This window comes from Corvus hawaiiensis, chromosome 4, assembly GCF_020740725.1.
Source record: "Corvus hawaiiensis isolate bCorHaw1 chromosome 4, bCorHaw1.pri.cur, whole genome shotgun sequence".
Classification (NCBI taxonomy): Eukaryota; Metazoa; Chordata; class Aves; order Passeriformes; family Corvidae; genus Corvus; species Corvus hawaiiensis.
The window spans coordinates 57,091,231-57,116,698 of NC_063216.1; the positions used below are offsets into that span (position 1 = coordinate 57,091,231).

The window sequence follows — 25,468 nt, forward strand, 5'->3', positions numbered from 1 at the left end:
TAGATCAGCAAGGCATTTCTAAACTGCTCCCCTTTGTAGGTTTGTAAAGCACGTAATGTGCGAAGTGCTTGCCCTTCCATTCTCAGTAGCCAACTGACCTACACAGACACAGAGCTCTAGACTAACAGAAGTAGTACTGCATGTGCTGCCTTTGCCTGGGGAAGATAGTATTGCTGGAGGGAACAAAGCACAGGGATGGTGTAAATAGAAGGCAGGAAGCTAAAAGGCAGGAGAAGGGGAGGGGATGGGGATCCAGTGGGAAATCTGGCTGTGACAGCAACAGGGGAGTGGTTGTAAGGGAAACAGATGGGAAGAAATGCAGATGGGAGATTAGGATTCAAACACATAGTAACCCAAACTTCTTTAAATCAGATGGTCATGGAAAAATGTAGTTTGCTTCCAGTCACTGCTAGAGATTGAACTGAATGATCTCAAGAAGTCCCTTAAAATTAATATTATTTTTTGTTTAGCATCAGCCCTGCAAATTGCAAGTGCTTCACCTTACAGTGTATGCAATCAAATGGTTTCCCTAACTAGATAAAGATGATTGTACCAAAAAATGTACACAAAATCAGATCCCCATGGGAACCCAACAGAGGGGTAATTTATTTATTTATGGCCCTATGCATGAAATGCTACAAATAGGATTGAAATTTTTGAAATCAATATTTTTCTAGTATAAATCTTACATTGCTATTAGCATATAAGATTCTGTATCTACTATAGAAAAATTCACATATAAGAATTTAGAACCAAAAGATCCATATTAACTTTAAAAAGTTAAAAATAAAAAAACCCCTGCAACAACAAAATCAAAACAAACAAACAAACACAGAGAAGAAGTTTAAAGAACCTGCAGGAAAAAACAGCTCCAGAGTGTATGATAAATGTATAGAGCAGATAAAGGAGCACATAAGGAATCCACGTCTGCTAGACCAAGGCTTTGAATTAACTTTAGAAGATGGAGGCAGGAAACAGCAATGAGGATAAAACGAACCATGTGTCCTGGAATAATTAGATAATTCTCTGACACAGCCCACACATTTTGGCTGGTTCAGGCCTGTTTCATGGCTGGTACCCTGTGTTCCAATGTCCTTTGTCCATTTCCCTCACTCTGGTCTTAAGTTCCTCTGCAACCACAAGCAGATGTTCTCTAAACTAAAATTCAGAACAGAGAAAACAAGTTATATTGAAAGGTTTAAATAACTAGTGGGGTCATTAGCAATCTGACCAGAGTTGGTGATGCTTTGGAGACCCTTTGAGAGCAGATACACGAGCATGAAGTAGGAAGGAAACATAATTTTATAGATCTAAATATACCACAGACTGTGCTCTTAAAATATCTCAGCACATTCATGGGGAAGAAAGGCAGGGAGAACAGCACATCTACATGATGACTTCCCAACATGTTGTACTCTTAAAAATGTTCATTTGTCATTGAGATGATTTATTGTGCTCTTCACTTGGAGCTATTGTCAGTCAACAAGAGCTATTTCACTAATTTACAACTTCGTCAAATCAAAGTTTTACAGATCTGCCTTTTTATCCAGATTATTTTTAGTGCAGGTGTTTTGCTTACACAGAAGGAAGCAGCGATATATTGTGATCAAAGAGGACTTGAAAGTCCAGAGTGCCAACACCAGCTCTCCATCAGGTGCTAGCTGACTCATTGGCTTTCAATGTGTAACTAACGACTAACAATCGAGGTAGCAGTTGATAAAACTGTCTCACTGAAGTTAACAGGAATGAACAAACGCTGTCCTAATGAATACTGATGCTGACTCAATTAATACTGCTAAAGCATTATAAAATTTGAATTAAAAGTGTGGGGAATGTTATGATCTATTACCATCATTTCTCTCATTTGTGTGGATTAAATCACTGCAGACCTACGGGTTCCTCTGCCCGCAGTTCCGCTCTGCCGCACCCGGACCCCGCTACACCCCTCGCAGCCGCTCTCGGTGCCTCACAGCCCGAGAGGCAGCACCGCAGGGGCGCGGCCGGGCGCAGCGGTGCGGAGCGGTGCGGAGCCGTGCGGAGCCGTGCGGAGGGGTGCTTTGTGCAGAGGAGCCCCCGCCGCGCCCCCGCCCAGCCCGCCCCGGCCCGCCCCGGCCCCCGGGCGGCCAATGCACGGGCGGGGAGGCACGGCCGGGGAAGGAGCCGGGGAAAGCATCAATCCCAACTTTCTCACCTTGAAGGGAACCGAGCGCTCCCGATGTGTCCCCTCCTGCCGCCCTCCCTGCCAGCCCAGCCTCCCCAGGAGGGCCGTACGACGGCCCGGGCTCGCCGCGCCAGCTGCCCCCTGTCCCTCGAGGGGGGGAAACCCGAGTAGGGGGGTGCCCCTGGGTGCAGTCCCCTCGGTCCCTGCTGCCGGGGCCGGGCCGCGGGCAGGGGCGGCTGCGCGGCGGGGCTTGATGCGGCTGCCATGGGGCGCGGGGCTCCCCTCGGACCGTGCCTGCTGCGGACACTGCTGCTGCTCGCCCTCTGCCCCGCCGCCGGCAGCACCTGGATGTGAGTAGCCGGGCGCGGGGTCGGGGTGGGAGGGCTGCGCGGAGCCCGTCCCCTCGTGTCCGTCGGGGCCCGGCGCTGACGGGGGGCTGCCTCTGCAGTTGGCTGGGCATCGCCGCGGCCGGCGGGCCCGAGAAGCCGAGCTGCGCCAGCCCTCCGCTGAGCCGCCGGCAGCAGGACCTGTGCGAGCAGAAGCCGGAGCTGGTGCCCGCGATCCGGGAGGGAGCGCGCCTGGGCCTCCAGGAGTGCCGCAGCCAGTTCCGACACGAGCGCTGGGACTGCCGCTCGCCGCCCGCCGCCCGCCGCGGGACCGCCGCCCCCACCGCCTTCGGGCAGCAGCTCAGCAGCGGTGAGTGACCGCCCCGGCGGGGCCGCTGCCGGCACGGCGGGGCGGGGGACCGGGGCTGCCCAGCTGCTCTGGGTGTGCGTGGCCACGGAGCCCCGCGGGGCGGCGACGGGCACCGTCCATGCGTCCCGTCGGCAGAGCCGGGCACAGCCGGGACGGGCGGGCACCGCAGCCGTCCTGGGAGGTACCGCAGGCACACGGAACGCACCCAGCAATCGAAACCTGCCCTTGTGCTTGCAACGTTGTTGTTGCTTCTTGTGATTTTTGCATCGTTCGTCCGTGGATGATACTGCCCTAGGTAGATCCACTTAACTGTGTTGAAATGTTGCTCTTAGACTTACTTAGGCTGGGTTTATGCCCTTGTGTCATAGTTACTAAATGAGTGGGCTTACAACATAGTATTTCGAAAAGGTCACTTGCAGGTAAAAAAGTCTGCTCAAGGCACCAAATACAATGTAAAATGCCTTAAAATGTATCATATGTGCCAACTTACGTGGTATTGATCGGCACAGCAAAACCAAAGCTGCTCTTTTTTTGCATAGAATAATTATGGGATTGCTGGAATTTCCACTGAAACAAGGATGGGTTTTTTGTATCAAATGTCACACCAAAAGCTTTCCTGCAAGTTGCAAGGATTCTGCAACTTTATTTTAGCTCCCTGGTCACTGATTGTGTGATGAATGTGACTTTAAGTATTGTGGTACTTCACTTGGTGTTCACACAATCTTCACTTTGTACTAAAACAGTGTAAAACCCTCAAGCATTAATCGTGAAAAGATAAAGTAAGGAATAAAAAGTGATGCATATTCCAAAAAGGAAAGGGAAAAAAAGAAAACGAGAGAAGTTTTCCCCACTGTATGGAGCTATATGTATCGTATGTTAGTCCTTCTGTTCAACAGGAAGGACTGTTCCTGAAGACCCATAAATGAGTGGCACTGCTGACCTACAAAGCTTCACTAGTGTGTGCTGTGGAAGCCTTTTATGATGGTACCAGCACCACAGACTAAGAAACAAACAGGAATTTTCCTGTTCATGAGCAGGAACTTGAGAGACTGGAAATGGTTTTTACAACAGTGAAAATTGGCCCATTTCAGCAAAAATTCAGCTACATTTATTAACCACTCACTGACTTTCAATTTTCTTAGAGTATGCCTTGCTTAACACAGTTTAAAGCTCTGTGCCACATTATGCCAGAAGTTTCAGAGAATGGGACAGGTGTAAGAAGCACAGGCAGGTCCCTCCATGATTCTTCTGAGATATAGTCTAACAAGTAAAGGCCTTTCATGCTGCTGTCTTTCCCATGGCCAGCTTATTCTAGGAAAAGCACATGGCCTCAGTCTTTGTGGTAGCCTGATTTCTGCCTGGCATAAGATTTTTGGGGCTCTTTGCAACCTTTGTGAATTATAACAACATCAATGTTTGCTAAATTTAGCATGAGGTAAGTTTTGGCCCTATACCAAAGTAACCTGGGATCATGACAACTTCTCTGAGATTTAAACTAACCTTTTCTTCTTCAAATCAATATGAATAGTGAAAAGCAGAGTGGAGAGTAAGGGGTTTGGAATGTGGTTAGTTTGGGATTTGATTTTTTTTATTTGTTACTAAAACTTAATTGACTTGAAAATTTCTGAGGCAAATAAAGTTCCTAATTAGATTTAGAAAGAAGTTACCAAAAATTTCACGGTATAAGTAGCAAGAAACAGCACCATTAATAGCATGGTCTTATGAGGAGGCCCTGAAGTCATTTTGGGATGTGAACATTCACTGCTTTGAACAAGTTAACGCTACAGACTAAGCTGTGATGACTTTAAACTTGTAACTGTTCTCCTTTAATAATCATCTGTCTTGTAAAGTCCCTGTCTATGGCCCACCCAGGAAGGTAGTCGGAGGGAGTTAGGGAGTAACATTCCCACGCCTTGCTGTGTAGGCACGAAGGAGACCGCGTTCATCTCGGCGGTGACGGCGGCGGGGCTCGTGCACTCAGTGACACGCTCGTGCAGCGCGGGCAACATGACCGAGTGCTCCTGCGACGTGACCCTGCGGCACGGCGGCTCGGCCACCGAGGGCTGGCACTGGGGCGGCTGCTCGGACGATATCCACTATGGAATGGCCTTCAGCAGGAAGTTCCTGGACGCGCCTTTCAAGAACATCACAGGCAAGAGCGGGAGCGGGCTGGTGGCGATGAACCTGCACAACAACGAGGCTGGGAGGCAGGTAGGTGTCATTCAGATATGGCAGCAGCTGCTTGATCACCTTCATTGGCAAAATGGCATCAGCCAAAGGAGGCGGGTCCTTGGCTGCAGGTATTCATGGGGCCAGTGGCAAGAACAGCAGTAACATCACCAAAGAAAGCATGCGCAAACTCTGAATCAGAGCTGGTTTTAACCAACTAATCTCTGTAGGTTAAAATAAAATCCACAAAGTAAGTAATAGATCTACAGTGCTTAAATAATATATTTATCTTAATTAGATATTTGATATTCAGTTGCAAACTTGAAATAGTACTGTTATTAGCATAATACAATATGATTTTTGTCACTGATTATTCTGTTACTATCATGACCTGCATTTTTAATTCTCTCTAACACTAAAGGAGAAGGCCAGCTGGACACAAGGCCTCATTACTTATCCTCAGTCTGCAGTCCACACCTGAGAGTGCAAGTTTAACATTGTCAGAGGGGAAATCAAGAGTTAATATTTTCTTTGAAAACATGGGATAGAAATGACACCTCCAAAGTAGCTCATTGGTTAGGACACGCATCAAAGTGAAAGGAGACTGACTTTGGATGGTTTTTCTTCAGCCCAAAGGACTTCCAACCCAGGGTTGCTGATGAAAAGTGTGTGTTTTGCTGTGTGGCATTGGATTCTCCTTCCTGTCCTGCAGAGGATTTAAAATGGGGGCAGAAATAGCCTATACAGGGAGATGTGAACCTGTAATCTAGTGCTTGGAGCTTACATCTGGAATGGCAGAGATTTGGATTCTGATTTTTCCTTTAAAATAACTTTCTTTGCTTTACCTTGGAGATTTTAACTTTCATGGCTCTCTCTGGGCCCATAATACTTTTAATCTGTTCTACTTAGTGACACAGCTTTAACTAAAGGGAAAAAAAGAAAGGGAAAACCTCTGGTTTTGACTGCACATATTGATGGACTCCATTGTAACTCCAAAATTTCCTGTAGCTAGAAGCAGCATCAGTGGGTTTAACTGTAATCAACTTTCCTATTTGCATAGACAAGGAATAGCCATAGTAAGTCATCGTAAGAATGATACTGGTATAATCGAAAATTACTTTAATTTGAATTTTTACAGGTAATATGTGTTATTTCTTTTAAGCTAAGTAACTGGAAAAGCAGAAAATCTTTCAGATCTCTTCCAACCCAAACCATTCCTTGATTCTGTGGTACTATGACATAGACCCTTTTCATAACTGAAGTAGATGAAACAAGCTTTAAACCTAAGTAAATGCTGAGAACAGTTACTGTGAGTTTAATCAGTCAGCTAAATCATCTCCAAGGAAAGGTGACTGGTATCTTGTAGTAGGAAATGTTAATAAGAGGAACAGAAGATTAAATTATTATTTCCTTAAAGAAAGACCAAAGTGTTGTTTATCATGTTTGTAGAGCGAGATAGTTAAGGCAGAAATATATAGTCAGCTTCCATGCATAAATAGTTTGTAATTTAATGGCAAAATGTAGGATAAAGCAAATATTTTGATCACTGTCCAGAATGAAAAAGAATGTTTACTGTTGGTACTTGGGATTTCTAGAAACAATATTATCTGAAGTTTTAGCATAACTCTTCCTTTTTGTATTTTCAAATTTTAACTAGGAGATGCGAAAAATGTTGACCTTCATGTTTTGGGGCTCACAAGAAGGATGTTTTGATATCTTATGACCTTTTATAATAAACACTATCATGTATCATTTGGTGTCTTGCAAGAGCAGTCTAACAGGGACAATGCTTCTGTGTTTGTTTGGAGTTAGTAACAGAACTGGTATGTGCAGAATTCTCTTGTTTGTCTCCTGTTTCAGTACAAAATGTTATTTTACACTTCCACATCTCATACGTATCATATCAACATATAAAAATTTTAAAACTGTGTGTCTTTTGAGTTGTCCACCTATCTGACTCTCAGAAGATTCAGATTGCATCCTTATTCTGCTACAAGATAAACATTCATCATCTTAGCACAGCAATTTTCAGTACTTAGATGTGCATATGTGATTTGGGCTCTTCTGCTCCTCATACAAAAGGATGTGGGGAGTCAGGCACTATGGTTTCACTATCATTGTATTAGTATTATTTTACTGCTGGAAAAATTGCTCACTTTTCCACTTGTGGAAATTTATTTGATGTGGGACTTGTGTTCTCACATTGAAAAAGCCTGGCTCATTGGAAAGTTTGTTTTTACTGACATTTGTGGATTGGTAAGAGACTCACCAACAGTTTGGAACTGTTCTTAAGTGCTGCACCTCTGGTAGGACATGCTTGTCTTCATGAATAATCACATTAGTTCTACCAGTGGCTGAAATTGGGACGTTTGATTACACGCATCGGTTCCTATTACAAAACAAGTATTGGCAGTCCTTGTCTCACAGCTGAGAACAGCGCCTGCAAACAGAAAGCTTAACTTGGAGATATTAAGCATTAACTGCCATTAGAGGGTATGCAAACCGTGATTCCATTGACACTCTTCTTTGCTGCAAATCAGTCTCTGCTTTCTGCCCATCTGTCTGTTGTAGCCACAGATCCCCACCCTGTGCTGCTCTTTCTGTTAATTGCATTGGATCAGTGAAAGGAAGACAGTTTAAAAATTATCTTTCTCTCACGTTTAATTTTAAAAAAGAGCAGTGTTCATCCCTGTTCATCACTTAACCCTGCACTCTTGTTGTGCTTGTACCACCAAGACTGAGTGGCAATAGGGCCAAGAGGAATGGCTCAGATGGACTTGTGGATGACCACAGCGTTTGTGGACCCAGATCAGTTCCACACTGATCATTTCTCACAAGCTATCAGTCAGTTCTATAACCCACCTAAGAAAGCCTGTCCCAGCTTGCTCAGAACAACACATCTATCCACTAGGTTTCTGCAACAGTGCTCCTCTGAAGTTCTCCATGAAATTTTGTTTTACAGGGAGAATCCTCTCACTATTTCATGAATAACTGAACAGATTCACCCTATGCATCGAAAGTGTGAAACAGAACACTGGTTGTGGAGTCAGCCTGGAAGTCGTGGTCCCAGTAACTGTGCACCCCAGTCCCTGTGCACTGCTGAGACACAGGTGTGTGCTGCAGCTGTGTCCCACCAGAAGGCCACATTGACTCTACAGGCACCATCTTAGGTTTCCTTGCAACATCAGGAGAAGATACCTAGTCTCTAAATTTTGCCAGATGTTCAGTTATGGGAGTTTTTTCATTGAAGTTCACATGGCAGACTGAGATCCAACAGCATGTTCTATGGTCAGACAAAGCAAAATCTCACTTCCCTGTGCTGGCAACCCAAAGTATATTGGAGTCCAGGCTGAAAATTTGCCCAACCTAGCAGCTGGGAAGCAACACACTGAATCACATTTGTAGTTCTTGCATTCATCTGATCATCCGTACACTGCTAATGTATGCTGCATTTTTGTATTTTGATATCAGTCTAAGACTTCAACATCAGTTTCTGCTCCTGTTTCAAAACTCTGTCTCCCTCTATTTTTGTTTAATTCATCCTCAGAGAAAGACTCTGAGTATCATCTGCTGGGCTACTTGCCCACATGGAAGTAACTCACCCTTAGCACCTTAGCAGACATGTCCAGAGCTTCCTCTGACAGTTTCTGGATCCTTCTGCCCTTAGTAAGTACCTTATTGTACTGCAGTGAAAACAAGGATTACATACGCATGATATGATTTAAAACTAATTTGAAATTCTAGTTACTTGATGAAAATAGCCAATCATTCAAAACTGGAAAAATACTGTCAAATTCTCTCTAAGTTGTGTGTAAAATTTATCTTTTGATATTGTGTTTCTCTTTTGCTTCACATTTTCATTAGGTCATCTGTCTTCTGACAGACTTTCTGTCCTTGGATTTTAAAATCTCATCTGCCTCAATCACTGTTACATCTTAATGATTAATATTCTGACTATGCAGTGATTTCCTTATTGACAGATTCTTGAGATATGAGCACAAGGTCAAGTCTGTCTATTAAAGAGAAACTAGTTTGTGTAGAAGAGATGGTAAGTATCTACCAGTATTAACTAGCAGTTGATTTGCCATTGAAAGAGTCTGTGTGCTCTAGGGTGAGAGTTTGCTTGTTGCAATGTTCTTATTTCTTCCAGTAGTGCAGAAAAATCTCCAACTGCAAAAGCAGCCCACAGCATGTGGAAGTATCTCCTGTGCAGGTGCATCTCTTCGCCAGGTGTAGTTTGCAAAGGCTAATGGCTGTCCTAGGTCAGGGCATATGCCTGGTCTTTATTGCTAACGTTTTTTGTGAATGTCTTGCGTGTTTGGCTTCCTTAGTAACCTCCACCAACAAATAGGTCCTGTTTATTCACCAGAGATGTGACTCCAAGCAAACATTTTGGTCATGTGTTTAATATTTGTAGAGATTTATGCAAATGCCAGCTCAGGCTTGTGTCAATACTTTTGGGGCAGAATGTGCCAGGAGGCCTCAATGCCCACTGAAATCAATGGAGTAACCATGCTGGACTCATCCCAAACTTCGGTGACCACAGTCACCACGATGGAAAGTCCCAGTTTAGCACATAGGTTAGAAATAGCTCATTTGATTTACCCTGTGCCTTGACTGGTTTTGGAACTTTTGAGGACGGCATTTGTGCTGCCTGAGCTACCAATATGGAGTCTGGGACTAGAGTTTATTTCTGGTCCTGCAGAGGGCCAGTGGGGCTCGGTAGGATTTCCAGTCTCAGATCTCACTGCAGAATCAAATCTTAGGAACTGGCATAAATGACACTACTTTCTCAGGGGCAACCAGAGGAGGGTGATAGATTTGTCTTCTGTTTTTTTAATTCAGTTTGAGAAAGACAGAAATTGACAGCAGTTAATATTTGTGAAGGCTGTGGGATAAGCGAAGGTTTAGGATGAAATTTAACAAATATTGTGTCATTGGGGTGCTGGGGGTTTTTGTTTTCCCCATGTTTTGCTAAATAGTTGTTCCTCCAAAGAGGATTAATTTGAATATGCATTGGCCTTGATGCACGAGAAGTTTCAAGACAAACTTATTATTAAAATCCACACTCACTGTTTAATTTCCCAATTCCTTTTGATTTGCTTTCCTTTGGGAAAGGTCAGTAAAATGGAAGATTTTGGGCTTTCCACGCTATTAACCAATGGCCCATATGAGTCTACAGGATGGCTCCAGAAGGTACAGTAACAGAAATGTAAAACAAACCAAAAATTATGATATTTTGTCCTTGTGCTACATCTGTACATGTGTGATTTTTCAGTGCCTTTTTCAAACTCTAATGTGAGAGCTGTCACAAGACTAATTGTATGATTTTATACTATGACTATTACATGTTAGAGAAGTAAGTATTGTACTGATTGCTGAGTGTTTGAATCAGTCTCAGATAAAGAAAGTTACTGCTTGTTTTCGGATTTCAGTTATTTGAGGCTTGATCTCCTATAAACTGAGCCAAAATTGTTGTGTGTTACAAAAGCTTAACACAGGTTTCAGATTCCCATTGTTGGTCAGACAGTTACTGTTCAGCCCAGCCCTTGGTTCTGCATGGGCATGGAAAAGTAACTCATCTAAAAGTATTTTAGTGTTGGTAATAACTGTGGAAACCTTGCTAAAACATTGACAATTATAAAAGTAATATGAATGCAACTATCTAACTGTGTTAAATAGAGCCATTATGAAACTGGAAACACTAGGAACCCATACTAGAACTAGTATGCCTAAATTAAAAGAAGAGGGCTTAAGACTATAAGTGAGAAGCACACAAGATTTACTACAGAATACCTGAGTTGAAAACACCTCTGCTAAGCCATGGCGGGTCTTTTGACAGACTTTCTGTGAAGCTCAGAGACGTGGCCATCCTCCTGCTCCTCCAACAGAGTTTGTCCTGAGGTGCCTCCAGGATGTGCTGCTTTGGGTTCTGAGCCACAGTGGTTGCCCAGCCACTGTTGTGTGACCTCAGCCATTCCTGTGGCCTTAGTTACAAACTGGGTTGTGAATGTTTAGTGATCTTCTTGGTAGCTGTAAGGTACCCTTAAAAAGCAACGCAACTGGGCACTTACTCGCCCAGTAAGTGTTTTCCGGCATAGGAGGGGTGCCGTGACCTGCGCTATCCCTGCTTTCCCCTTCTGCTATTCCCCGCTAGACCCTTTCACCCATAAGAGCCTTCTGCATTCCAGCAGTGGGAGGAGCAACACAGGACATGTCACTTCAGGTATTTAGGATCCTCCAGAATGAAAAGCCATCCAGAAATCACAGCTTTCATTGTTGTGATTCAATGTTGCTACATTATGGCCATTGCAAACTGCAAAATGAAGAGCACGTCTGAAGATCATGCCTCTTGTAGTGGGGGTCCAGGATTGGAAACCTGGTTCCTAACATGTGCTCTGACTTCCCTGTTATGGAAATGGCAATGGCAGCTGTAATATCAAATACTTTGAGACCTCTGTGTTACCGATGTCAGGCAGCATTACTAATGAATGAAAGACCGCATCCAAATGTTGTTCTCCCTTTACTTTCAGGCTGTAGCAAAGCTGATGTCTGTGGATTGCCGTTGTCATGGTGTTTCTGGATCCTGTGCTGTGAAAACTTGTTGGAAAACCATGTCCTCCTTTGAAAAGGTTGGCCGGTTTTTAAAGGATAAGTATGAAAACAGCATACAAATATCAGACAGACTGAAAAAAAAGCTACGCAGAAAAGAGAAAAGCCAGAGAAAAATACCAATTGGGAAAGAGGACCTGCTTTATGTGAACAAATCACCCAATTACTGTGTCGAAGACCAAAAATTGGGGATCCCTGGAACTCAGGGAAGAGAATGTAACCGCACCTCGCAGGGACCTGACGGCTGTAACCTGCTGTGCTGTGGGCGCGGGTACAACACCCACGTTGTCAGGCACGTGGAAAGGTGCGAGTGCAAGTTCGTCTGGTGCTGCTACGTGCGCTGCAGGAGGTGTGAGACCATGACTGACGTGCACACCTGCAAGTAAGATGAAGTACAGGAAACATGACCAAACCATCCACCCTGTGTGGTGCACACAGCTCCCGCAGGCGCAGCAATCACAGTTACCATGTGGGATTTCAGAGGGATCAGCCTCAGGGGGAACAGGTACTGCTGGACAACGGGTAGTCCAAGCATGCGTCGACTGAAACAACAGCTGAGTAAACATCAGGCTGCATGAGGGGACAGCTTAAAGAGCAAAAAGGACTCCTGATGACATGTTTGAACGTGTCACTCCATGAGCAGGGACAGATGCTAAACTTTTCAAGTATTTAAGAGCCACAACATCCTGAAGATCCATGTGGTGGGTAGGTACAGTGGAGAAATCTCAAGATCTCATTAGCCAGAGACTGAAGAGCTAAGAGAGTCCGTAAGACACATTAGATATAGTCCTTATGTCTGTGCTTTTAAAACTGGGATGAGATGGATCCACTAGATAGTTCATTTCTGCTGACTTCAGAAAAACCCACAAAGATAGGGAAAGAGTTCAGCTGTTGACCACGAAGCATTTGCTTTGCAGGCGTTCGGAAATCTGCGTCTGGAACTGAGGAATGTGTGTGACTGCAGAGAGCTCAGCAGTGTCTGCCTGGAAAGGGAAGGTCAAGCGGTGCCCAGGGGAGAGAGGCAGAAGCACAGCTTGGTGAATGTGAATGGGGTGCCAAATAGCAACCTTGCGATTTTTAACAGGCTGTCCTTCAAATACACAAGGGTCAGGCCTGAGAAGGGACAGAAACAGAGTTTGATATTTGAAGGAAATAAAACCCCCTGCAGGCATTTCCTCAGTATGTGAGCACACATTTTGTGAGTCAGCTGGTCATCACCCTACTCTTGAATTCTATGCAATAACCTGCCACATTCAACCATCTCACTGGTGGTTCACCATCATTATCAAAATTAACCACATGAGATTTAGCCCAAAGGAATCTGCCATAAAGCAAAGGATTTTTTAAAACATATTTTCTTTATAGAATCAGCAGCTAGAATTTTTCATTAGGTTGCATCCTCAGTAAGTTCAATGCACAATGTAATTTATGGATTGGCTCACAACACTAAAATATTTAAACTGTTAATGATAACATTTTCTCTGCCTCCATATGTTGGCTTGATTTTATTTTACATCTGTGAAAGGTTGTTTATTTTTATGCAGTGATTTAATGCCTGGCTTAAAAAGCATCATGTGAAAGGATTACTGTTGTTTAATTGTGCAAAGAACTATTTTTGATAAGACAAGAAAGTTTATATTTTGTAAATATTTAAATTATGGAAGCTATGTTAAAGGTTTCCAAAACTAATGTGATAAGACTACAGCTCTTGAGATTTGTTGGTTAGATATTTGTTAATATTGTAGTAGCCTTTAATTGATTTTTATTTGCATGTGCTGGGGGAAATTAGTCAGAGAACTGCATAAATGTTGGGGTTTTTTACCATCAGGGTGGTTATAACTGATGCAGTTACTATACACTGATGAGAAACTTACTGTGATTTTCTAAATGGTCAGTTAATTAGTATTCTGCATACTTTCTTTTTGATTATTCTCTTAAATGCATTTTACAAACACTGAAATCCCAGCTCCAGCAGTAAGTACTCCCACTGAAATCAAGGGAACTTGGAAGGGTTTGCAACCCCTTAACTTCTTCCATACTAACAGCCAGTTTTTAGAAACTTGGATAGTTTGGCTGAGGCTTTCAAAGTTACTTTGAAGAATCAATTTCCTAGTTGTCAATTATTTTCCCAGGAAAGATGGTGACCAGATTCTGAACTGTCTTTATTGAATGTGTAGGTCAGGAAGAAGGAAAACCTTCTGTGTTGTGGTATTTCACTGCCTTATGTGGATTATTTTAGGAACATCAGTTCAGCAACAATGAAATCCTTTATCTGCTGGTTCTATTTGGACCTTTACTCCACATTTGGCCAGTCCATACCCATTGGTCTGACCAAATTATTACCTTGAGACCACAAAAGCTGCTGTCTGTGGGAAAGGTGCTCAGCATGCCAGTAAGGCACTGTCACAGGATGTTTCAACACCTTCTCTGTGAAAACTTGGATAGGGAGGACACATTATGGTGGAAAACCCTGAAGAGACAGTTGTGACCCCAGGTTGTTTCAGTCTTCCAGCAGTGAAAGTAAACCTACAAGTTCTTCAGGCTGTGCCACAGGACTGATTGGCAGCATGGATGGGAGATGACTAAACAGCACTAAGTTCAGACAGAATGGTATCATACTCTCTGCTGAGACCATACTTGGGATAATACAATTTTGACCATTTAAATAACCTTGAAATATTACTTGAGCTCAGCAGTTTGTTGGCTTTTGGGTTTTTTTTTCCTGTTTGCTGATTGTTCCATAAATACAATGCTAAGAAACACTCTAAACCTCTTGCACTGTAGTGCAAGATCAGCAAGAGGAACAGAATTAATTAGCTGCTTTGGCTGCCTTCAGGGATCAGAAACTTCCCAGAGGATGGAGTGATTTCTGTGCATTTTACATAGTAGACAATTAGTTGGACTATTACAGTGCTCTGTACTGATGCCTACTGATCTCTCCAACGCCCTGAAACAAAGTTTTCATATCTGCATTCTTCAAATGATAATAAAGAGACTGTGTTAATTTTATTAACTAATATACTACAAAACTTAACACAAGGTGCCGTTATCTACATGGTGGGTTAGGTCCTTTTGAGGCATCTATGAGGACTAAGATATAAAAGTAATAAATCAAGACCTCCACCAAGTTTTTCAATGGGATGATTCCGCTGCCAAGATCTGGGAACTTGACGCTGTACTGATAAAAACAATGCTGAAATATTCAAGGCTGAAAAGGATAACTAGAGAAGACTGCTGGAGCATTTGGTAGGAAAAAAACATTTGCAAGCTATGTTCCACAGAAGATAGCACTCTCTTCCACTACCATCCATCAAGCTCAAAGAGGAAACACAATTCCTCCTCAGCTTGGAGTGCCTTTTTTCATGGTTTTGCATGAGCCTGTAGCTATATCATGCTATGGACAACACCATAAGAAAGGAACAGACCTTTGAGGCAACAGGTGATTACAGATTTAGAGATTATAGCAATTGAAATGCAAGATTAAATGAACTGGTTTGCATGTTCTAGAGAGGGGAACGTAGGGCTAGGAAGAATGTAAAAAGATACCCAAGTGGAGAGTCATCCATTTTTAACTTGCAGAAAAGTAATTGTTAATTTTCAGCTAAGAAGATTTGGATGGCACATGAGCCAATCTAGCTAGATGGACAGTTAAGCATAGGAAGAGATATCTGAGGAATCTGTTTCAACCTGAGTCTATGAAGGATGCCTTAGATCTTTGTAAAGTTGAAAGGGCTAACTACAGAGGCAGCAAGGAGGAATTAAAAGTGGCTTTAAACTAATGTTATCAGAAATGCAAAGAAACATTTCAAGTAGAGCATGTTCTCTCTTGCCATTCTTCACTTTTTCACCCCCAGGGAGGCAGGAGCAGGACACAGCTGAGCTCAGGTGTTTGTGCCCTGTTGGCCTGTTGCTCAGAGGGTGAGAAACAGGGTCCCTTGTATTCCTTGTACAGCATCAGGAGCCACTGACACCCCACGATATCACTGAACAGGTCAAGAGCTATTCTCACACCTGAGGCTGAAGCAGGAAAAGTTCCCATCTAGCCTCAAAGGTTTCTTCAAGTTTCTTTTGCAGGCCACTTGTATTAAGATTAGGCTATGGCCTTACAGCCTTAAAACTGAAGAGGATTTCATCAATAAAAAGTCCTTTGCTTAGTCTCCACCTTAGCCATGACCCAAGTCAGGTAGGGAGGGACTGCAGCCCTTCCCATCCTTACACAGGAAAGTCAGTCAGCACTTATGATGGCAATTTCCCCTTCTGAAATTACCCACCTGGCCTCTAATTTTATTAATACACCTATTCTTGAAAAACACTCAGACTGCAGAAAACCCAAACAGTTCAGGAGACATTACATACACATCAAGCATTTAGCAGTCACTTCAATGTTTGAGGAAACTAAGTGCCACAGTAAGACCTCTGGAAAGCAAAACATGCTGAGCAAAATAAAAGCTTTTTCCAAACTGGCAACCAGGAAACTAAGGCTGTAAAGGGGTCTGTTTTTTCCAGAGGAAAAAAGAAGAAGTTGGATCATGAAAGACACTAGGAAAAACTTAAGACACATGAAAAACTGAAGAGACCCCCTTCAGTTTCTTTCTCAGGACTCCTGTTAATTCATATAAAGCACCACTAATAAAGCAGTTGAGAGCTGTGGTTTACACCGAAGTCATCTTCAGCTGCCTTGAATCCCAGCTGGGTGTTCCTTGGTCAAAATTTAGTTGAAACCTTCTTGTGTCCTTCCCCCTTCTCTTCTCAGAGGTTGTGGGGTATGTCTACCTCAAAACGTAAAGCTTTCTCTTCCCTTCCCTTGCTGCTCGGTTCTTAACAAGTCTGCAAGATGCTACAAATGTTCCCATCACCTTATATAGGAAAATATGGATCCTGGAGCTTTGTCACACACAGGTATTCATGTACAAACACCTTCATTGTTGCAACTGATTTCCTACCACCAGCTGGAGAGGCCAGAATAGTCATCTTTGTGCTTGGCAACTCAAATGAAATGCAGATAGATTACCAGAAAGCCTTGCTGATAAAATTCAGAGAGTTCACCTCAGCAGCAGGATACTGTAACCTGCCCACTCAAGGCAGAGAGGGCATGGCCAGATCTTGCAGCAAGTGAATAGGTCATGACGATGGACAACAGCAAGGATACCCCATTTGTGTGGCCACTCCAGTACAACTTTTAAATATCTGACAAGAGTCCTATTTAATATGATAGCATACAGCTGTGAGGACATGCCTTAGAGAGTAAGAGGAATATTTCCATCAAAATTTTAAGAATCAAGTTATTTAAGATGTAACAAAAATAATCCTACCATTTTATTGTTTTAAAATTGTTTAAAAGGTTTTTTGCAGACTTTAAAAGGTTTTTGCAACTTTAAGGGGTTAAGAGAATCATGATATATTTACTCAACTTGGATAGCTAATAAAGGCACATATTCTCCATTTAATTTTGTAGAGGAACTCTGAACTTTTTGATTTGAAGATGAAATATTCATTGGCGTTCAAAGCCAAAAGAATGAAGACAAGTGTAGTCCAGGGAAACTACTAATGCAGCCAAATAGGGTTTCTTCCTCTTAAGACCCTGCTGAGTAACTTCAAAATTATTTTGATGTTATTCTGGATAGCAGCGTAGCCAATACTGGCATATACACCAACGGAACTGTATTTCTGTGAAAATTCCAGGACTTACACTGTTAGTTTTTCACAACAGCCTTAAGTAATGAAATAGAATTTCAAACTGATTAGAAAAGGGGATTTTACTTCAATGAAAAAATACATACAATTTTAACACATTCTCCTACACAGGAAAATCTGGAAGATTTAACAAAAGCAGTTTCACTGTGTCAGGTGCATTTTATGGAAGTTTTACATGAATATTGACGGAAACCCACATTATTTAAAAAGCTAGTTAAACATAGAGAACAACACAGAATCCAGTCTTACTCTGGTATCAGAGATTATTTATTTTCCTAACAAGGTAATTCTCAATATTGCTTGAAATTTTTAGTGCACAGAATTTGTCTCAGAAAACATCAACAATAATACCATTCCTAACACCTCTGCGTTAAACTCACTGTGGGCTCCTGAAAAATCCTTTTTGGCTTTTGCCCCATAGTACTACCTTGAAGTTTAAGACTATACCAGAATTCATGACACAAAGCTCCAAGAGATTACAGCCAGTTCTATGTCAGCCCTAATTTTGTGAATATGGACACAGTCAGTTACACCATACTAACTTAGTTTCAGGAAAAGTTCAAGCTGGCCCTACTTAGAAGACATACAAGTTTAGGAATAAAGCAAGGTCTTCTCATAGCTCTGATATAAACTAAAGAATAAGGCCACTTAAACTTGGTCCTTTTTTTTCCCCATTAATAAAAAGGATGAAGGAAACATCATCAGTTAGGTTTACAAGTCACACACTGCATAACCCAGGACACAACACTCTCTCTAACATTCCACTGAAGAAGAGATTGCCTCGGCTCATGAGAAGTAATGTTGCAGTAAAGGTGCACAACTGTGTACCCTGAAACAACCCTCACTAGAAGGCAGACTGCTTTCTAACAGGCTCTTTGTGATGAGAAATTTATTCCTGATGTTAGACCTAAAAGAGGAAGCTCTTCCATTAGGCACATTCACTGCGTGACCAGCCACTGCAGCTGAACAGCCACAGGGAGAATCAACAGTTAAGCAGTGGTACAAAAACTGCAATAAAAAAGGAACAAATTAGCCATATTAGCCATAGTACTGCTGCTTAACGTGCCAAGTCCCTTCTATAAACACTTTCAAGTTAAGTACAAGTTCTTCCAAGCCGCTTTTAAATATCACACACATTATTCATATATTTATCTCAGTTCATCCCCAAAAGATTAAAAAAAAAAAAAAAAAATCTATTGTGCTTTTCATGGCATATTATCATGTCTTCCTTTCATTCAGTTATATCATTATTCAGTTTTGATGGGGGACTACAAAATAAATTTTTGGAGCACTTGGTATTAGAATAACCAAATAGATTTAATAAAAATGGATGCTGCCATTAAAAAGGCAGAAGATAAAAAAAAATTAAAGCTCCTTATTAACGCATCACTAAAATCTACAATATTCCATTAAGTTTACGTAGTCACAGCAACATTGCACTGTTAAGAGGACAGTACATTTGTCAGGATCTGTTTATTGTCCACATATGTAAATCATTAGCCAGTTATCTACAAGTATCATTTACCACAGGCAAACTAAATACTGTGCTTTTAAGAAACCGGCGTAGAAATGATTGGATGTTTATTTTATTTTGGACATATTTACAAAAAGAATTTCTATGTGTTAGCAATAAATAATCCCAATATTCAAAATGTCAGTGCTCATGCACACACTGACAAGATGGCTGCATGCTTCAAAAATAATTTTTACAGTACAATCTCCTTCATAGCCCTCTCTCTAATAATAGCAGAAAGTGCATTTTCTTTCATATTCTTTCTCCTTTTCCTCTGTTTTCATTTAGTCTTGCTTCTGAGGGATACAGCCTTCCATCTCAACAACTTCTGGCCAGCCTTCATACTTGTTTGTGTCCTTGTTATTCTTTATATGCTATAAATGGAAAATATCAATCTGCCATTAATGTGGAGTCCTTTATCCTTTTGCTTTAACTCACAGCTTTAAGACATGTACTTATTTTCAGGCCATGGACAAAGAAAAAACATCATGATTAACTTCTTGTGCTTTGAATCAAATATAACAATCTGTCAGTATTCACCATTTAAAGAAACTTGCTCAGACAAGTGTATGGTAAAAACAGTTACGCCATACTGGGAAAACATTTTTAAATTTTATTATGGATGTTTGCTTAGGAAGAGAGAAGCAAGGAAATGACCAACTGCATTAAAGCATGACCCACTAGGTAAAAATAAATAAGGCTACTAAATTTACAAGGCAATGAAAGCAAATAGTGAGATTTTAAGGAACATTTTATTTTTCCACCAAGGGACCATCTGCAGTCAGGTAAGACATTATCGCCTCCAAGAGTCTGACACTGTTTCTGCACTTAGTTTCCCCTCCCTTGCAAAGCTGGCCGAAGAAAACACATCTTCCTTACTCTCCTTACTCAGTAATTAAAGGCAACATTGACACATGCTGAATTGTAACAGCTAAAGTATGGGAATATATTCTATTTCAAAATTTGGCTATGGCAGCAATTTGAGAGAAGATCAAAGCCAACAGCTGGGAACACGAACACCTTAACTATTCACTTATGTCTTGGAAGTTCACCATTATTAGTGCATCTAAAATACAACTCGGGGAGAAAGTTTTGAATTCTTCAGTTTAATTTAATCCATTAAAAAGATAAATGATCTAGTTACAGGCATAATAAGATCTATACCATATAAGATTTTTTTTCTTATTTATGAGTCACCAAAGAGTCCTTTGTGTGTTTAAAAGGAAGAGGCTACTCAAGGAAAAAGCCTGAAAATAACTGTGTGCCAGTACTGCAATAGATACCCATCTTGAACAAATGCATGGCATTTATAAAACATGCTATGCCTCTATTAATGCAAGCTGTTAAATTCCAGGAAGCTACAGAATCACAAACCTGTTCAAATGGACTTTTGGTCTTAATTCCTTTTCCACCGCAGAAGACCCAGTTGTCTCTGAAGCCAAGGTTAGTAACGGATGTGCTTCCTAATTCAGCGATCAGTTTCCGTGCTTCCTCATTAAGCCTTGAAAAACCAGAGAAATTCAGTGTGTCAATAAAATACATGCCCTAAGAGCTTGCATTGCTCAGTGCACCAGTCTGCTTTGATCTTATTTAATATAGTTTAAGTCAGTCAATATTGGGGAAGATCTATCTTTCAGAATCAGGTAAGGTTAGTTCTGAAATCACCCAATGCAATGAGTGCTGCTTTTCATACTATAATCTCAAGGAACCAGGATATAAACCTATCACTGCATCAACAAAAGCCAAGAACCCTCTGTGGGAATTTATAAATATATCTCCAGTCCTGTTAGCAATTCTCCAAGCAACTAAAAAACTCAGCCTTTAAGTAAACCTTGTTTGCAGGCTCAAGCTAAAGTCTAGATAAAGTAAAAGCTATATTTTAGATTAGAAGAATGAAATGACTATCTGAAAGAAGTTCTCATCTGCTTGGGGCAGTTAATTCAAAATTCAGAATGCTGCCTCACAGCATGGTTCAGTGCCTGTAAACCCAAGTAGGATAATTTTAGTATCAAAAGGAAAACAATTCTGTAGGATAAGTTATCATTCCAAAATCTCCATATAGCAGCTCTTAATTTCTTCCTTTAAGTTACTAAATGTGCCAAAGTTACTAAATGATTACCAAACAAGACACAGACTTCTGATTACTACCCCCTATTGAGATACAGCTGTATGACTATACACTTTAGCCAAATTTATGAAAATTATTAAATACTGTGGAGGTTATTTGCCCAACCCATACTCCAACTTCCTCAAGCATTAGGGCAGCTTGATTCTTCACAATTTTGTTTCCAAGAACAGGCCTTTATATTTACAATCAACTACCAGTGGTAGTTGTAGTATTTCCAGCAGGCAGTAGTTCCTGTCAGCATGAGAGGGCCAAATACAACTTCTTGTTTAGCTGTATTCTATCTACATACAAACTTTCAAAAACATCAGCTGTAACAAGATTACTGAAGCAAAACTAACCCTACTTATTATCTAAAACATCAAAGAAGAAAGGGAAAAGGGTAAAATGTAAAGTAACAAAACAAGTGAACAGAACAACAGAGAGAAGATCCAACCTTGGTCAAAGCCCCAGTAAATTACTTCTTTCCTAAAAGCAGTGAATGTAAACACACTCGACTATTTACTGTAAAGCTTGCACACTGCAAAGTCAGGACTTAGTCACAGGGAAGCTGCTTCTATATCAAAAATACAAATAAGTTGAGGATAACAAATTGAACCAAAAGAGGAAAAAAAAAAATGTACAGACCACATTAACAAAAAAGTTAATTATTAGTAAAACAATGGAGGAAAAGGAAAGAAGTTTCAATTTTCACTGTGAAAAGCAATCCTTTGGATACGATGACTTAAGTGAGGAGTAGATTACAATACATATTCTACAGTAATTTTTACTATCTATCGAAACTGACCCAAGTTGTGAAAGTTAGAAGATAATGCTTCAAGAGACCTAAACCCTCTTAGTCTACATCTAGATTAATAAATTGAAGAGCTTTAGGGTGGAACAGTAAAACACTGAGGCCAAAAAGTACAAGGCTCACACAAGTAACCTCTGAGACTTTAAATGTAAGGATACAGGCAAGGCTTGTTGGGAATGGTCTCTGCCATGCTGTAACCACCAAACTCCATCTTAGAGTTGATCTGAAGAAAGTGCTGGATGGAACAGACTACTTTCCACCAGAGTATGTTCTCACAATCACGTTCCTATGTCTGGACCTATCTGAACTTACTAGCCTAAGACAGAATGAGCTATCAGCAATAGAAAAATCAGTACACCTATATCTGCTTAGTTTTAGTTTGATCTTTATTGTGCCCAAATCACATCTGCATTAAAAAACTAATAAACTGGAAGTATAGTTTCAAATCTGTCACCTTGGAAGAACAAAACCTTGTTAAAAGTGATTGTGTGGTAATGTATTTTTTTCAGTATACAACAGCATGTAAAAGTTTAAGCAACATTTGCTGTTTACAATCAATTACATACTTGGTTGCACCATCATCATATGTTGCCATTAACACAATCGTTCCATCCTGGATGGTCTTCAGAAATTCAATAAGTGGTGCCACATCTGAGAAAAAAGAGAACACAAAACTGTTTAATAATAAGCAACAATTCTGTATTTAAACATCTCCAATGCCTTTCTGCAATGACATTATTTTTAAGAATATTTGTAACGCTAATATATATATATAATATTTATATATATAAAATATATATAATATTTTTAAATATATCTTTATAAAAAGATGTTGAGTGAGAGAAAGCTAAAACATATCAGAGAACTCTTATTTTATAGAGAGAATTTAATCCATATTGTGTAAAGACATAACCACTAGTGAGAACTACTCTGGGGAACAAGTCTGTTTGATTAACCACACCATTCCCTCCCACCTCAGCTACTTGTGTTTCTTTAAAGTTCGACTCTCCTCACAACTACAAAGGTAGAGGTGAAGCACTCCCTTAACTGTCACCTTAAATCTCCACAGCAAAGGGTGTCTGGACAAGAAAGAAGAAAAAAAGACCGGTGTAAGTGCACCTACCTCCTGCCCACATGTCAAAGAACTTAGTATCTAATAATTCTCCCGTTTTACCTGAAGAGAAAAAGAAACATTTGGTACCATCAAATATAGCCAAAATTATTTTACAGAAAACATGCCCAATTCCTCTTACACTCTTTCAGACAAAGTACTGCAGAAGACACTAGATAAATGAATTATGGTAACTTTTTTTTTATGAAAACAGTGTGGTGGTTTGTGAAAAAGTGCAGGAAAAGGTAAGAAGAAAAAAGTGAGAAGATCCATGAAAGTGCTGGAGGCCAGGCCGGATGCGGCTTTAAGCAAACTGGTCTAGTACAAGGTGTCCCTGCCCATGGCAGCAGGGCTGGATCTGGGTGTTCTTTAAGGTTCCTTCAAGCACAGACCATTCTATGATTCTAGGCAGAATTCTGATTTTGCTTCAAGTAGAATCTAAAATAAATGAAAACACCCACAGGCTCTAAAACCAACACAGTATTCAGTTCATATATCTGCCTTTTTCAAAAGCTGGTTTTGCAAAAATAGACAGTACAGCTATAGACTGCCTTTCGTGCCACATGGAAAATCAGAAAGATTAAAATTAGACTGCATGTTTTGCTATAGACTGGAAATTGTAAGTAGATTTGAACATCCAGAATAAATAGAACAAAGTGGACAATATATTATGTCTCATTACCTTTTTTTATTATGCTGTCTACAAAGGAGTATTTGATGGAAGGTGAAGTTTTTTTTAATATACACATTCATTTAAAGTTTGGAAGACAGAGAGAAAGACTGGAGCTATAAAATACAAAGATAGGTATTTTGGTTTTGAACAGATTGAGACAATTTAGGAAACCAACATAGGATTAGGAAGCATTGTTCAAGTTATGCCTTAGATGATGTAAATCTGAGTACAATCCACAAAAAACAAGAATTTATATTGCAGTGCAATGACAAAGTGCTATCTCAGTGCTACAAGGAATAGTTTCCTACACATTAAGGACAAAAGTGCCAGTGCTTACATTCAGTTCAGCTTTCAAGGTAACACACAGTTAAATTAGTTTGGTTTTAATGAAAATTACAAACCCTGAACACAATTACCTAACATGATGTATTTACAGACAAGATCTATAGACCAAATACACTGATTCAAGCGAGGAAATAATGAACTGGTCTTTCTGTATACTAACAAAACTGTTAAAGAAGCTAAAAAAGTTTCACTGTAAACAGAGCAACAGAAGAATACAGTCTACAGTTTAATTAGTGGCAGCAACACACAAGGTCAAAAGAAGTAGCATGCATCTCATCTTTTTCCATTTTTCGGTGCATTAGGAATTTACATGATGTATCAACAAGACAGTCATCACAGCACTCCACACTACTATTTTTACAACTCATTTTTAGAAACAAAAATGCACTGAGTTTTCCTACTTTGTAACAACAAGGTGTCAGTGCCAATATCTGACATTACCTCAGTATAAATAAGCTGAATACTTGCTTTTCTCCTTGGTGCTTGCCTTTTACCACCCCATAGTATTTCACCTTAAATTTCAGAAATAATTTGAAAATGAAGACTACAATCTGTTCACTTAAAATGTCACTTACCATTGACCAAGGCCACATTTATTCCTCTGCCAACATTATTTTTAACTCCACTCATTAAACTGAAACAAAATAAATATTTTTATTTTTAATAGGACAATCTTCTGACGTGAAATATTTCTGGTTTTTTAATAGGACCAAATTCTAAGAGATATATAGTTAAAAGACTGCATGTTCATGAGAACTTAAATTAAATCTTCTTGATCTGTGTTCTTAAAGCACCACTGAATTAAGAATACTACATCAAGTATCCCCAGTTGTATTGATTTAATTTGATTGCTTAATCAGAGTTTCAAAGTATGTCTGTATATTAAAACTGTCACAAAAAATAGTGTTATGTCATTATGTTATTAATGTATTAAAAAATAACCAAATATTAATTTGCGGAGCTCAGCACAGTCACATAACCAACATTTTAAGCCTTTTTTTGTAAGCACACAATGAACAAAAATGTGTTAACAAATTTAAAAGCTAACTGAACAGGAGCACTTAAAATCTACATGAAGAAACAAGAAAGGCAAAGCACTTAGCTATTCATACACACAACAGGAAGTCTAACCGCAAGAAAAATAGTTAGCACACTGATGGGACTTCAAGCAAAAGTTGCATACAGTCTTGGACTACAATCACACATCCCCAAAAAAATGTCACAATCTATGAGAGTAATTTATTGACCAAACTCAGAGGAGCAAAGGGGCTGGAAAGAAGAGTCCCATTATGAAATGGAAACCCTTCAGAGAGGTAAAGAAGAGGTAACAGGAAGGTTAAGATTTAGGTAGGATGCTGTACTGCCTTAGACCATGGTGGCTGTACCACTCCAGTGAGAGGAAGCTTCCAGACTTCCTCATCCCTGTTCACTGGCTCTGTGTGAAGAACTCTGTTCTGCCTTCAGACCTCAACTATCCCAGCATCAACACTTTGAAGCTAGGATTAAAAGAGGCAACATAAACATGACAAATAGAAGTTTGGAACAATTACATAATTTAAGATAATGAAGAAGCCTT

At 40.5% G+C, this 25,468-nt stretch overlaps 2 protein-coding genes across 4 annotated transcripts in view; one reads left to right on the top strand and one right to left on the bottom strand.

The window, feature by feature from the left end:
- The first annotated feature begins 2,154 nt into the window (after positions 1 to 2,154).
- WNT16 (Wnt family member 16) lies at positions 2,155 to 17,085 on the top strand. The gene is made up of 4 exons (XM_048300512.1): positions 2,155 to 2,511; positions 2,610 to 2,857; positions 4,782 to 5,068; positions 11,560 to 17,085. The coding sequence occupies exons 1-4, from the start codon at positions 2,426 to 2,428 to the stop codon at positions 12,022 to 12,024; spliced, it is 1,086 nt and encodes a 361-aa protein (XP_048156469.1). The 5' UTR covers positions 2,155 to 2,425; the 3' UTR covers positions 12,025 to 17,085.
- Positions 17,086 to 17,376: 291 nt separating this feature from the next.
- FAM3C (FAM3 metabolism regulating signaling molecule C) overlaps positions 17,377 to 25,468 on the bottom strand; it is a 59,546-nt gene continuing 51,454 nt past the window's right edge. For all 3 annotated transcript variants that reach the window (XM_048300516.1, XM_048300514.1, XM_048300515.1), the window contains 5 exons: positions 24,468 to 24,526; positions 22,887 to 22,937; positions 22,330 to 22,414; positions 20,220 to 20,346; positions 17,377 to 19,219 (listed from right to left, as the gene is read on the bottom strand). In XM_048300516.1, coding sequence (XP_048156473.1) covers positions 19,130 to 19,219; positions 20,220 to 20,346; positions 22,330 to 22,414; positions 22,887 to 22,937; positions 24,468 to 24,526 — 412 coding nt within the window. In that variant the 3' untranslated portion in view covers positions 17,377 to 19,129. The remainder of the gene's footprint in view (positions 19,220 to 20,219; positions 20,347 to 22,329; positions 22,415 to 22,886; positions 22,938 to 24,467; positions 24,527 to 25,468) is intronic.

What these genes read in the sequence shown, in the direction of transcription:
- WNT16 (XM_048300512.1), top strand. Translation starts at nt 2,426, where the DNA reads ATGGGGCGCGGGGCTCCCCTCGGACCGTGCCTGCTGCGGACACTGCTG. An exon ending in GCCGCCGGCAGCACCTGGAT is followed by an intron (nt 2,512 to 2,609) that starts GTGAGTAGCCGG and finishes CTGCCTCTGCAG; the next exon opens with TTGGCTGGGCATCGCCGCGG. An exon ending in CGGGCAGCAGCTCAGCAGCG is followed by an intron (nt 2,858 to 4,781) that starts GTGAGTGACCGC and finishes CTTGCTGTGTAG; the next exon opens with GCACGAAGGAGACCGCGTTC.